This window comes from Chiloscyllium plagiosum, unplaced genomic scaffold (genome assembly GCF_037043375.1).
Source record: "Chiloscyllium plagiosum isolate Xiang-an unplaced genomic scaffold, Cpla_swu_hap1 HiC_scaffold_44, whole genome shotgun sequence".
In the NCBI taxonomy this organism is placed as follows: domain Eukaryota; kingdom Metazoa; phylum Chordata; class Chondrichthyes; order Orectolobiformes; family Hemiscylliidae; genus Chiloscyllium; species Chiloscyllium plagiosum.
Window position 1 is genome coordinate 21,981,247 of NW_028270182.1, and position 13,158 is coordinate 21,994,404.

The 13,158-nt window shown below is 43.5% G+C and overlaps 1 protein-coding gene across 8 annotated transcripts in view; it reads right to left on the minus strand.

Moving 5' to 3' along the window:
* neurl4 (neuralized E3 ubiquitin protein ligase 4) overlaps window positions 1–13,158 on the minus strand; it is a 220,178-nt gene that overhangs the window by 22,010 nt on the left and 185,010 nt on the right. For all 8 annotated transcript variants that reach the window (XM_087983019.1, XM_087983018.1, XM_087983014.1 and 5 more), the window contains 3 exons: window positions 12,512–12,670; window positions 10,497–10,676; window positions 6,148–6,241 (listed from right to left, as the gene is read on the minus strand). In XM_087983019.1, the coding sequence (XP_087839145.1) occupies window positions 6,148–6,241; window positions 10,497–10,676; window positions 12,512–12,670 (433 nt within the window). The remainder of the gene's footprint in view (window positions 1–6,147; window positions 6,242–10,496; window positions 10,677–12,511; window positions 12,671–13,158) is intronic.

Below are 13,158 nucleotides of genomic sequence, written 5' to 3' on the forward strand. Positions count from 1 at the left end.
GGACAAGATGGCCTGCTTCCACACTGTTAGGATTCTTTGATTTTATGATGATACCTGGAGGAGACAGGATTGAGTGGAGAGTCCTACCCCACCAGAAAGCCAGAGTCATAAAGTCATGAAGCACAGAAAAGGTCCATTGAGTTTGAACCAACGTAGCTACCACTAAAGGTGCGCTAATCCTAATTTCCTGCACTTACCCAGTTTCCTTTCAAGTGCTCGTTCAAATATTTTTTACAGGATGTAAGGTTTCTAGCCACTATCTTCTCAGGCAGTGCATTCCAGATTCTCACCATTCTTTGAGTGAACAAATTTCCTCAAATCCCCTCTGAATCTCCTGACCTTTACCCTAGAACTACATCCCCTTGTGATTCACCCCTTAACCAAGGGAACGGCTGCTCTCTATTCATCCTGTCCATACCCCTCACAATCTTGTACACCTTAATCCTGTTCCCCTTCAGTCTTCGCTGTTCAAAAGAAAACAATCCAAGCCTATCCAGTCTTCCTTATGGCTCCATTTCTCCAACCTAGGTAACATCCTGGTGAAGCTTCTCTGTTCCCTTTCTAGTATTATCATATTCTTTCTGTTGTGAGGTGCCCAAAATTGCACACAGTACTCCAACTATGGCCGAATCAACACTCTGCACAACTCCAACATTACCTCCTTGCTCTTATACTCTGTCCCACAACTGATGAAAGCAAATGTCCCATTTGTCTTCTTAACTATCCTACTCACATGCTCTGCTGACTTCAGGGATCTGTGAATAATTACCCAAGATCCCTCTGTTCCTCCAAGCGACCCAGAGTCCTACCATTAAATAATCTCTCATCTTGTTGTTTCTTCCAAAATGCATCATCTTGCACTTGAGGGTTAAATGTCACCTGCCACTGCTTTGTCCATCTGACCAACCCATCTATGTCTTCCTGCAACCTACAACTATCTTCCTCACAATTAACCACCCTACCTTGGTGTTGTCTGCAAACTTGCTTAACATTCCTCCCATATTTTCACCTACATCATTTCTGTATATAACAAATAATAAGGGTGTCAGTATTGATCCTTGTGGTACACCACTGGACACCAGCCTCCAGTCACTCAAACAGCCTTCTACCACTATCCTTTGTGTTATATTACTGAGCCAGTTTCAGATCTACCTTGCCAGGTTTCCCTGAATTCTATGTGCTTTCAACTTCTCTATCAGTTCCCCACATGGTATCTTGTCAAAAACTACATCAACATACCTGCATCACATTTTTGAAAAATTCTAACAAACTTATTAGGCAAGACTTCTCTCCGACAAAGCCTAATTAACCCGTGCCCTTTCAAGTTACGGTGATGCGATGGTAAAGAAAGCACAACAACCCTCTTCTTCCTCAAGAGACTTTGGAAATTTGGCAAGGCCATAAAGATCCTCACCAACCTTTACAGATGCAGCACAGAAAGTATTCTATCTGGATGCATCACAGCTTGGTACAGCAACTGCTTTGCCCAGGACCATAAGAAACTACAGAATGTGAACACCATCCAAACTATCACACAAGCCAACCTTCCATCTATCTGCATTTCTCGATGCCACAGAAAGGCAGCCAACATCAAAGACCCACCTGGGGATTATAATCTCTTCCAACCTCTCCCATCAGGCAAAAGATGCAACCTTAAACACACATACCAACTGGTTTAAGAACAGCCTCTCCCCCGCTGTTATTGGACTTCTGAATGGACATCTCAAATTTCAAATCGAATGTCGATCTTGCTTTTTGTGCACCTTCTTTGCAGCTATAACTTTGTATCCCTTGCTCTGATCTTTGTTTGTTATGATTTGCCTGTATAGCACGCAAAACAAAACTTTTCACTGTACTTAGGTACATGTGACAATCACAAATCAAATCAAGTGACCACCCTCTGACAAAGCTGTGCTGACTATCTCTACTTAATCCATGCCCTTCCAAGTGGCTATTAACCTTATGTATTAAGTTTCCCTATCAGGGATGTGAGACTCACCAGTCTGTAATTTCCTGGCTCATCTCTGCCATCCTCCTTACAAAATGGAGCCACATTAGCTGTCCTTCAGACCTCTGGCATGTCCCCCATGGCCAGAGAGGAATTAAAACTTTGTGTCAGAGCCTTTGCACTTTCCTGCTTCACCTCTCATAGCAGTCTGGGATGCAATTCATCTGAGCCAAGGGATTTTTCCATTATTAAGCCTGGCAGAGCCTCCAATACATCCTCATTTCCTGTGTCAAACTGTGCAAGTTCCTCACAGTCTCTTTTCCTGAATTCCATACCTACATTCTCCGTTCCAGAGTGTAGACCAAAGAGAAGTATTCATTTAACACTCTTCCAATATCCTGCTGCTTCACACACTGGTTGCCCCCTTGGTCCCTAATAAGCCCAACGCTTTCCCTGGTTAATCTCTTCTCTTTAATATATTGAGAAAACATCTTAGGAGTCTCCTTCATTCTGTTCGCAAGTCCTTTCTCATATCCCTTTTGGCTCTTCTAATTGCTTTCCCTCTAGCATTTCCTCTCAGGCTGCAGCTGAACTGCTCCCTCTCGACTTGCTAAAGGCCTTCCGCTTCTTCCTCATCCAGTCCGGAATTGACCTGGACACCCGAACTAACTGCTGCTGCTTTCTCAATGCCCCGCCACTGCTCCGCTGTAGTCTTACCCACAAGGATCTGTTCCCAGTCAACTTTGACTAGATCCTGCTTTATTTTAATAAAAATCTGCCTTCCCCCACCAATCCAAAGCCACCTTTTGCAGGCCAACACTGTGGTGTCCCTTATTGAAAACTCCTCTGGATACATTTCAAGAATCCTGCCCCATCTATATGCTTAACACTATGACTATCCCAATTTACGTTTGGAAAGTTGAAATCCCCTAGCATAGTTACTCAATTATTACTCTTACACACCTCTGTGGACGGTCTATATATTTGCTCTTCTACTTCCCACCAACTCTTTGGCGGGACTACAATAAATTCCCAGTAAAGTGTCTGCCTCTTCTACCCACAAAGCCTCCTTTGAGGACCCTTACAGGATATCATCTCTCTTTATTGCAGTAATTGACACCACCATCCTTTTTACACTCTTTTCTGCCTTGTCTCAAGATCCTCGAGCCTGGAATGTTAAGGTGCCAGTCCAGCCCTTCCCTTGACCATTTTTCTGTGATGACAACATCACACTCCCAGATGTCAATCCACACTTTTAACTCGGCAATCTTATCTATTACACACAGTGTTAAGGACCACCTAGTCTTGGATGAGGAAGTGGAAGGATGGGTTAGCAGCTTTGCGGATGATGTGAAAGTTGGTGGAGCTGGAGATAGTGTGGAGGGCTGTTGTAGGTTGCAACAGGTCATTGACAGGATGCAGAGCTGGGCTGAGAAGTGGCAGATGGAGTTCAACCTGGAAAGGTGTGAAGTGATTCATTTTGAAAGGTTGAATTTGAATGCAGATAACAGGGTTAAAGGCAGGATTCTTGGCAGTGTGGAGGAACAGAGGGATCTTGGGGCCAACGTTCACAGATCCCTCAAATTTGCCACCCAAGCATTCCTCATGAAGGGCTCCGGCCTGAAACGTCGATTCTCCTGCTCCTCGGATGCTGCCTGACCTGCTGTGCTTTTCCAGCAACACACACTCGACTTTTTTAAAGAAGGCGCATGGCGTGTTGGCTTTCATTAACAGAGGATTGAGTTTAAGAGCTGCAAGGTTATGCTGCAGCTCTATAAAGCCCTGGTCAGAGCACACTTGGAATAGTGTGTTCAGTTCTGGTTGCCTCAGTATAGGAAGGATGTGGAAGCTTTAGAGAGGGTGCAGAGGACACTTATCAGGATGCTGCCTGGACTGGAGGGCAGGTCTTATGAAGAAAGGCTTTTCTCATTGGAATGAAAAAGGATAAGATGTGACTTGATAAAGGTGTACAATATGATCAGAGGCATAGAGTGGATAGCCAGAGATTTTTTTCCCAGGGCTGAAATGGCTATCATAATGGGGCATAATTTTAAGATGACTGGAGAAAGCTTCAGGGGAGATGTCAGAGGCAGGTCTTTTACACAGAGAGTGGTAGGTGTGTGGAATGCACTGCCAGCGGTGGGAGTAGAGTCAGAGGCATTAGGGACATTTAAGCGACTCTTGGATAGGCAGATGGATGATAGTAAAATGAAGGGTATGGACATCAGTTTGACCTTAGAGTAGGATAAAAGGTTGGCACAACATAGAGGGCCTGAACTGTGCTGTACTGTTCTATGTTCTAGTCTTACTCTCTTGACACTCCGTACAGCTGAACTGACTCTGACTTGCTTCCTTTTACTGTAGCATGATGTGTCCTCCCCAACCGCATCAGCAAACCTACCTGCAATGGTATTGGTCCTAGTGTGGTTCAGGTGCAGATCGTTCCAATTGGATATGTCCCACCTTCCCCCAAAAAATGGTCCTAATAATCCAGGAATCTAAAGCTCTCCGTCCTGCACCAATTCGAGCCACACATTCATCTGTCCTATTTTCCTATTTCCATACTCGCTAGCACGTGGCACTGGGAGTAATCCAGAGAATACAACCATTGACGTCCTGCTTTTTAATCTACCATCTAGCTCCCAGAATGCTTGATGCAAGACCTCGTTACTCACTTTGCCAAAATGATTGGTATGTAACTCGCCACCCTCCCCTTTCAGGATGCCCTGCAGCCTTTCAGTGTTATCCCTGACCCTGGAACCAGAGAGGCACCACACCATCCTTGGGTCATGCCTTCAGCTACAGAACTGCCTGCCTGCTCCCTGTCTGCTGGTTAGAATGGGGTGTCCTGAGGCTGAGAAAAGGTGCTACACAACTGCAAGTCTTTCCTCTTCTGGTCTGGTCTTATGAACCAAGCTGATGACAATTCTCAAGAAGTCCGATCTTAGAGTGAATCCTGACTTGATAGATCAGAAGTTTTACTTTTGCAGTTTGGCTACCATGGTGGTGAGTCACTGAACATATTAACACAAGGGTGACAATGTCTTTAAGTCAGCAAAATAACAGAAGCTTATCACACAACAGAAAAAAAAGCAAAACTATTGAAGTCAATTTAGAAAGATATTATGACTCAGCCCAAAGATAAATTTAACTCCTTTCTCTGTGATATCCTTTACAGGCACTCAACCCCAGTGAAGTATTCACTCCTATCTTAACTAATTAGTTTCTTACTTAACTGACAAATTTGCAAATCTTTCGCTTCAGTAACTCTGTACATTCACCAGATGCAATCCTCTCCATTACTGTCTCTCCCTGAGGTACATGGACACTGGCCTCTTTATTGACTTTCCCTGACTGAGTGCTAAAACAGTTTTAAGACTTTTTGCCAGCTCTTAAAGCTTGAAAATGCAACAAGCTCAACTGCCCTTCTGCTGGCATGAAACTGTTCTCCTTCACTGAAACCTCATTGCAGCCACTGACCCTTCTTTCTCCATGTCAAAAAGGTCCAGCTTTATAAACACTTCCTCAGTTAACTCCCCAGGTTGTTTATCATTTAGCTGAAATGAAATGCTTGCTTAAAAATGGTATTTAAACTCATTTAACACAACTTTTGAAAAAATTTTCTTTAAAACAGAATCCCTACAGTGTGAAAGCAGGCCATTCCCGCCCAGAGTCTACACTGATCCTCTGAAGAGCAGCCCACCCAGACCCACTATATCTCTAAACCAACGAGCCTGCACATCCCTGGTCATTATGGACAATTTAGCATGGTAATCTACCTAACCTGCACATCTTTGGATTGTGGGAGGAACCCACAAAGAACAGATGTAGGGAGAACGTGCAAACTCCATACAGACTGAGGGTGGAATTGAGCCCCGTTCCGGGTACTGTGAGGCAGAAATGCTAACCACTGAGCCACTGTGCCACCCAAAATACTCTCTGTTGAGAAATGGCTTTGAAAAAAAAATCAATTCCACAGAACTGAAAATCCATTTACCTCAGTTTTTAATCCAAATTCCCAAATGATAATATATTATAAACCTTCACTATTGCTCGCAGTGATAACTAGTGGAAAAATAACTGCTTGCACAGCCAGTTTAGGCTTAAATGGAAGGCTCATGATGCTGAAAGTTTCCTCTCTTGCCACCCACACTGGAAGATCACCTGAAACTAAGTATGTTTGGACTGCATTCACTTACCATCAACCACATCAGCTTTTTCCACATCGCCTTGGCAGCGTAAATGGCCACTATCACCTCCTATAGTCATGATGTCATTGGTCACTATGGTAACCTGTCAGACATGAAGATGCATTAATCTTGAGGTATCCAGACTGGGAAGGCCAGTGGAACTGCTGTTCAGACCCACTGTCAAAAATACCAATCAAACCACAAGTTGAATCAGAAAATAAGCACAGCTCAGTTAGAGGCCATTCAGCCTATCAAATCAAGTTAATTCGCAGACAGTGTAAAAGGAAGTAAGTGAAGAAATTGCAAAAGTAAGGGGAGATGGTGGCTAGTGGTATTATGACCAGACTTTTAATCCAAGGACCCTGGTAATGTTTTAGGTATGGGTTAGAATCCTTGATGGTGGAATTTTAATTCAATATAAAATATCTGTAACGAATGATGACCATGAAAAACCATTGCCGACAGTCAGGAAAAAAACATCTGGATCAGTAATGTCCTTTAGGGAGGTAAAGTGCCATCCTTATCTGGTCTGGTCTACATGTAACTCCAGACCCACAGCCAGTTGACACTTAACTCCTCTCTGGGTAACTAGTTGTAGTCAACAAATGCTGGCCCGGCCAGTGGTGAAGGTGCGTTTTTATCTAATGATCCAAACCAACATTTTTCAGGAGGTGACTTTGATAGAATTCCACAAGCATTCTTATGTGGCTCAAATGAAAGACTGAGCTAAAATCAAAGCAAACAGGTTAGGTTATTGATTAGAGAGTAGGGACAACAGGTAGACACTTGAACTGGAAGCTGGTGATTAGTGGGATCCCATGAGGATTTGTGTTGGGGGCCTCAACTACTCGATATATTTACTAACAACCCTGATAACATAATAAAGATCAAACTTTTAAGCTTGTTAATGACACAAAGATTGGTGGTAATTAGTGATCGAGGTGGGGAGGGGAGAAACCTACAAAGCGACATTGGCAGATTAATTGAATGTGCAAAACTACAATAAGTGGAGCTTCTCTACAGATGTGCGAGACGGTTTGTTTTCATAAAAATGTAAAACAGTACAGGAGGAGGCTATTCAGCCTGCACATTTCAGCAACAGCCACTAAGCCATTTTCACAACCCTGCCTTTGCCAGTTAACCCAATTCACTTGTTTCTCAGCGACTTGGAGATAGAAAAGACTGTAGACACTGGAAGTCAAAGTGGATAAAATGTGGAGCTGGAAGGAAAGGCACAGCAGATCGTGCAGCATTGGACAGCAGGACAGCTGATGTTTCAGGTTGGGACTTTGGTGTCCTGATGAAGGGTCCTAACCCGAAACGTCGACGTCCTGCTCCTCCGATGCTGCTGTGCCTTTCCAGCTCCACGTTTTATCAACTCACTTCTTCCTAACCTAGCCAGCACCTTAAATGATTCACACATTTGAACCTTGGTTCCTCATACATTAGGTCCCTCCACTACAAATACTCTTCAGAATTGTACTCAGTTCAGGGGGTGCTGTGCTCCAAAGGGGTTAAAGTGTGCCCTGATCATTAAAATGAGAGAGCCAGGTCCACAAATAAAATTAAAATGGAATTTTAACTTTTACAATGAGAGGTCTTGACTATGAAAAGGAGGATGTTTCACAATAATTGTAGAAAGCGCTATTCAGGCAACACATTAAAGCAACTCTGAACACCAGATCTGACATACAACCAAATAATCTTGAAAGGTGTGCAGATGTTCACTGGAATGTTACCATGTCAAAGAATGCAAGATCACAAGAAAAAGTTATGTAAACTAAGTTTATAATGACCGGAATATAGAAGGCCAAGGTGCAAACGGATTGAAAGGAATTGATTGGCACATGGACAGAAACCTTTCCTGCTTTGTTGGGAATACATATCTATCTTTAAGAGCTATCCGGAAGATTTTTCTTAACTATCTGGGCATCCTTTGCAATGAAGAGTTTTTGCCAAGGGATTTCTTGGAAATGAGGTCAACAGCCTAATGCGTGATGTGGGTTACCTACTGTTTACAAGAAACAGTCAAGCAAAGCTTCCAAGGAGTTGTTTATTGCCTTAAGGACTGGAAGATTCTGTGCTGCAGAAGAACTGGGGGCTGGGGTGTAGCAATATTATGGCTTTAAGTGTATTTTGTCCTTTTTGTTTTGAAGAGAGGTGCAAGACAAAGATGAAAAGCTGTCGATCTGAATCCAATAAACAGCTTGAGGCGCCTTGGGATGCTTTGTAAAGGTTGGTACAATAGAAGCAGCCTGAACGTTTGGGGTCAAGCTCTCCCAGAGCCAGGATGTTTAGTTTTAGTTTTTCAATAGCAGTTGCTGGGTTTGGGGGCTGCGGTACACCTCTCCCAAATACTCTCTCTCCCTCTCTCTGTTTTTTCTTGATGTTTTTTCCTCCTGAAGAGTTGCATGTGAGACAACCTTTGGCACTGTGAGGCAGCTGTGCTAACCACTGAGCCACCATGCTGCTTGTGACCCAAGTTTTTAACTTCTCTTGGTCACAGAAGAGATGCCAGCAGCTTGGAGGACAACGAATGCAGTTCCACCTTTTAAGGAGGCTGGTCGAGCTGAACCAGTGAGTCTCACATCAGTGGTAGGGAAACTATTCGAGAAAATGCTGAAGGAGAGAATTAATCTCTACTTGGAGAGACAAGGTTTGATAAGAGAGACCATGGCTTGGTCAGAGGGAGGCCATGCCTGACAAACTTAATTGAAATTTGAAAGGTAACCAGGTGTGTAGACGAGGCCAATGTAGGTCATTTGGATTTCAGCAAAGCCTTTGACAAGGTCCCACATGGGAGAGGGATAAAGGTGGTAAGAGCACATGGGATCCACAGTGACTTGTGGAGAGGGGGCTTGATTTACATGTATAAGATTATGAGTGGCATGTTCCCTGAGTGAAGGGGTCAAATATCAAGGAGACATAACATGAAGGTGAAGTGCAGGAGGTTTAGAGTAGATTTGAGGGTGGTGGGAAGCTGGAATGCACTGCCTGGGAGGAGAGTTGAGGCAGGAAACCTCACAAGCTTTAAAATGTACTTGGATGAGCACTTAAAATTACACAATATTCAGGACTATGGGCTAAGTCCTGGAAAGACTGTACAGTGTAGATATGCAGTAGTTTTTTTCTTGGTACAGATGCAATGGGCCAAAGGGCTCCTTATGATTCTATGTATATCATGGGCTGTCTCTCCTTGGAGATGAGCATTTCCTGACATTTGTATAGCATGAATGTCACTTGCCACTTTTCAGCCCAAGCCTGTATATTGTCCAGGTCCTGCTGCATTTGAACATGGACTGTTTCAGTATCTGAGGAGTTGTGAATGGTGCTGAACACTGTGCAATCATGATTTGGAGGAACCGATGTTGAACTGGGGTGTACAAAGTTAAAAATCACACAACACCAAGTAATAGTCCAACAGGTTTAATTGGAAGCTCTAGCTTTCGGAGGGCTGCTCCTTCATCAGGTGGTTGTGGAGTATAAGATCGTAGGACACAGAATTTATAGCAAAAGTTTACAGTGTGATGTAACTGAAATTATATATTGAGAGTCTTAACAAACAAGCCAGGTCTTTTTCATCCGTTAGAATGGGCAAGTTGGTTTCAGTTCTTTCATGTGTAAATTCCAGAACTTTCTTAAAGTTACATTCTCAAGTGAACTTTAACAATAGGAACCATGTTGGCGCAGATAATGCATTTAAGGTGTGAGGTGCCCTGTGTGAAGTTGTCTGTGCCCCAATGTTCAGACTGATTCCAATCTAAAAAAGGGATTTGTATAATCTTACACGGATTCATGCAGTTTTTCATCAGCAAACATCTCTACTTCTAAGTTTATGATGGAGGGAAGGTCATTTATGAAACAACTGAAGACAGCTGGCCTAGGATACTACTTTGAAAAACTCCTGCATAGGTGACTTGGAACTCTGATGATTGATCTCCGTCAACACCATCATTATCCTTGGTGTGAGGTAATTTCTCTCTGATTCCCACTGATTCCAGGTTTGCTAGGGCTCCTGGATGCCACACTCTGTCAAACGCAGCCTTGATGTCAAGGGCAGTCACTCACATTTCACCTCTGCAATTCAGTTCTTTTGTTGTATTTGAAACAAGTCTATTTCAGAGACCAGAAAATGAGTGCCTCGGCGTAACCTAAACTGGGCATTTACAATTGAATTAAATGGATTTGGATTGGTGTTCACTTGTTGAGATTGTATGTAACAGGATTTAATGTCCATTGATATTTATGTATTGGGAGCTGTCAGGATCAGGCTGATCCATTGAGATCAAGTATAGCACATTTAAGTGGATTCAACGCTCTATGCAACCCCCAATACTGTCCCCTGAGGAGCCACTCACCTGTTCGCACTGGCCATACAGGTCAATCACAACAAAACACGGATTGGGAATGTCTTGAGCAGCTACACCTTGGTCCATTCCATTAACAAACAGGTGCATACTGTGTGCATTATCTACCAGGAGTCCAAGAATGGTTCCCTCTGGGCACGTATCCAAGTTGGGACCATAATTGTCACAAATCTGACGAAAGAAACAGACCAGAAGAGAAATAAAAATGGACATTCTGATGCTCTTCATGTAATATATTATACTGGCCAATAGTTGACTGGCATCACCGATCTGCACAAAACAGTGTCTCCCTCAGTTCTCAAATGACACACTGACAATTGGTCAACACTGTACCTGCTAGCGCTGCCCATTCACTTAGCACATTCCAAATCCAAAAAACTTGCTGCATAGAAATGAACAGCACCCCACCACCACTGATACCCTGTGTGTACCGTCAACAAGACGCACTGCACCAGCTTTGTCAAGGCTCCCTAAATAGCATCTTCCAACCGCCAAGACCTCTACCATATCGAAGCTCAAGAGCAGCAGACACATGGAAACACCAGCACCTGCACCTTCTCCTGTGGACCATACACAATCCTGACTTGAAAATATATCACTGTTTCCTCACCACTGCTGGGTCAAAAAAACCTGGAACTCCTTTCTTAACAGCATGGTGGGAGCCCCTGCATAATATGGGTTACAGTTGTTCAAAAATACAGCTCACCATCACCTTCTCCAGGGCAAATGAGAACAAACAATAAATGCTGGTCCAGCCAGCAACTTACACATCATGTCAAGTAATAAAAATAAAAACTTCTGTTTGCACCTAGCTTGGTTCCATCTAATCTCTCTGGTTCTTCAGGTCCATGCCTCCAGTAACAAGTTTTGATTTTAATTGGCAACATTAACCTGCACAGCTATTTTAAAGTGAATTGTGTCTGTTTGGCTTGAAGAGGAATGTGCTGGCAAAATAGCACACTGACAATTCAATTCCCTCTTGTTCTATCTTTCAGTTCAGGAAGAACGATGCACGATGTATGTGGAGGCAGGTGATGCACTCCCTTGGGTACCACGTTTATCTTGCATGGCAGCCAGTTTGCGAAACATCTAAAAATCAAAAGGAGTTTCCTGCCTAACGTAAGGAAACATATGTGCATTGAAGTTGTTTTTAAATATGACTGCAATGTCTCGTGTGAATTAAGCAAACATAAAAACACTGAGAATCAGCCTAAGCTATTCCCTTGCAGATTCTGCCTTTTAATTAGTGAGACACACTCCTGGGTGAGTTAATTCCTTCAACAAGGTGGACAGGAATCAAGGGGATAAGGCTGAGATTGGGGATAGGGTTAAGGTGCCGGGAATGATGGGGATCAGATCGAGGGTACTAGGATGGGTCTGGCGAGGAATCTGAGGAGAACGTGGGTCTAGATGGAGGTTGTGGGTGAGGGGAGATGGAGAAGCAAGGGAACCTGGGCAGAGTGGAGAATGTGGATGAAGGAACTGGTTGGTGTGGACTGTGGGGGGTTGGAGGCAAACAAGGGTGAGGTGTCCTGGGGATGAACGCAGGTGGGGGATTGAAGGCAAGGGCGCCCCCAGGGTGATTTTTGGGAGTGACTGGGAAGGGGGGTTAGCAAGCGAAAATGGACTGGGTGGGACATTAAGATAATGATATAACATGGCAACAATTACAAAATATTTGCTTTTTTATTTTAAAGAAAAGCAGATTGTTGTTCAGAATTTAAACTTCCTTCATTCTCAATTCCAGGTGTGTTCTTTGCACATCTGTCTAAACGCACACCTCTGAGTATGTTGTTGCAAGAGCGTTATTTAAAAACAATAAAAACTGCTGTTAAATGTCACATCTATTTCTGTCTCCAGCTTCTCAGACCTGGCAATAATAGGGATGACTGAATACTCATGCTGAGCCACTTCCGGGGCTGGTGAGATGAAGTTTAACAAAGAGCCCTTGAAGTGAGTTGGCCGAGGGAAGGCTCCATAAGAAGAACACAGTTCTGGATTCTCACTTTTAATGAATTGTGAAAAACAGAATCTCGCTGGATCAGCCATGCGGAGCGCTTGATCGACGAAGCAGTGCCTGGGAAATTAAACCGTTCGGGAGAGTTTCCAATCACACCCAGTGAGAGTGAAGATGTCCACTGTGAATTTAAACGATCAATCTGAATCTGAGGAGAAATACATAAAAAATGATTCATTAATGGTTTTCCACATGCCTCAGTGTTCTCCGAGTAGGAGAATCCAGAATAGACGAGAACAATCTTAAAATCCATTCAGGGCATTTTGCTATGACCAAAAGCTCATCAGAACAGAAGAAACTAACCTAAGCACATCAGCTTTACAGGAGATTGGTTATACATTTGAGCAGGAAGTGTTAAACATTAGAGGTTAAAGGGTATTCAGACAGAGACCAGGTATAAACCTTTCTAGTCAGAGCTTTATTTTTATTCAACAGTCTCAGAACACTGATTCAAGTCCGACCACAGAAACTTGTGCGATTTATATTCAATCTATAAACCTGGATTGAAAGCTGGTCATTTGGAGCAGCACGATGGCTCAGTGGTTAGCACTGCTGCCACCCAGCACCAGGAACCAGGGTTTGATTCCAGCCTCGGGTGACTGTGTGGAAGTCGCACATTCTCCCAGTGTGTGTGTG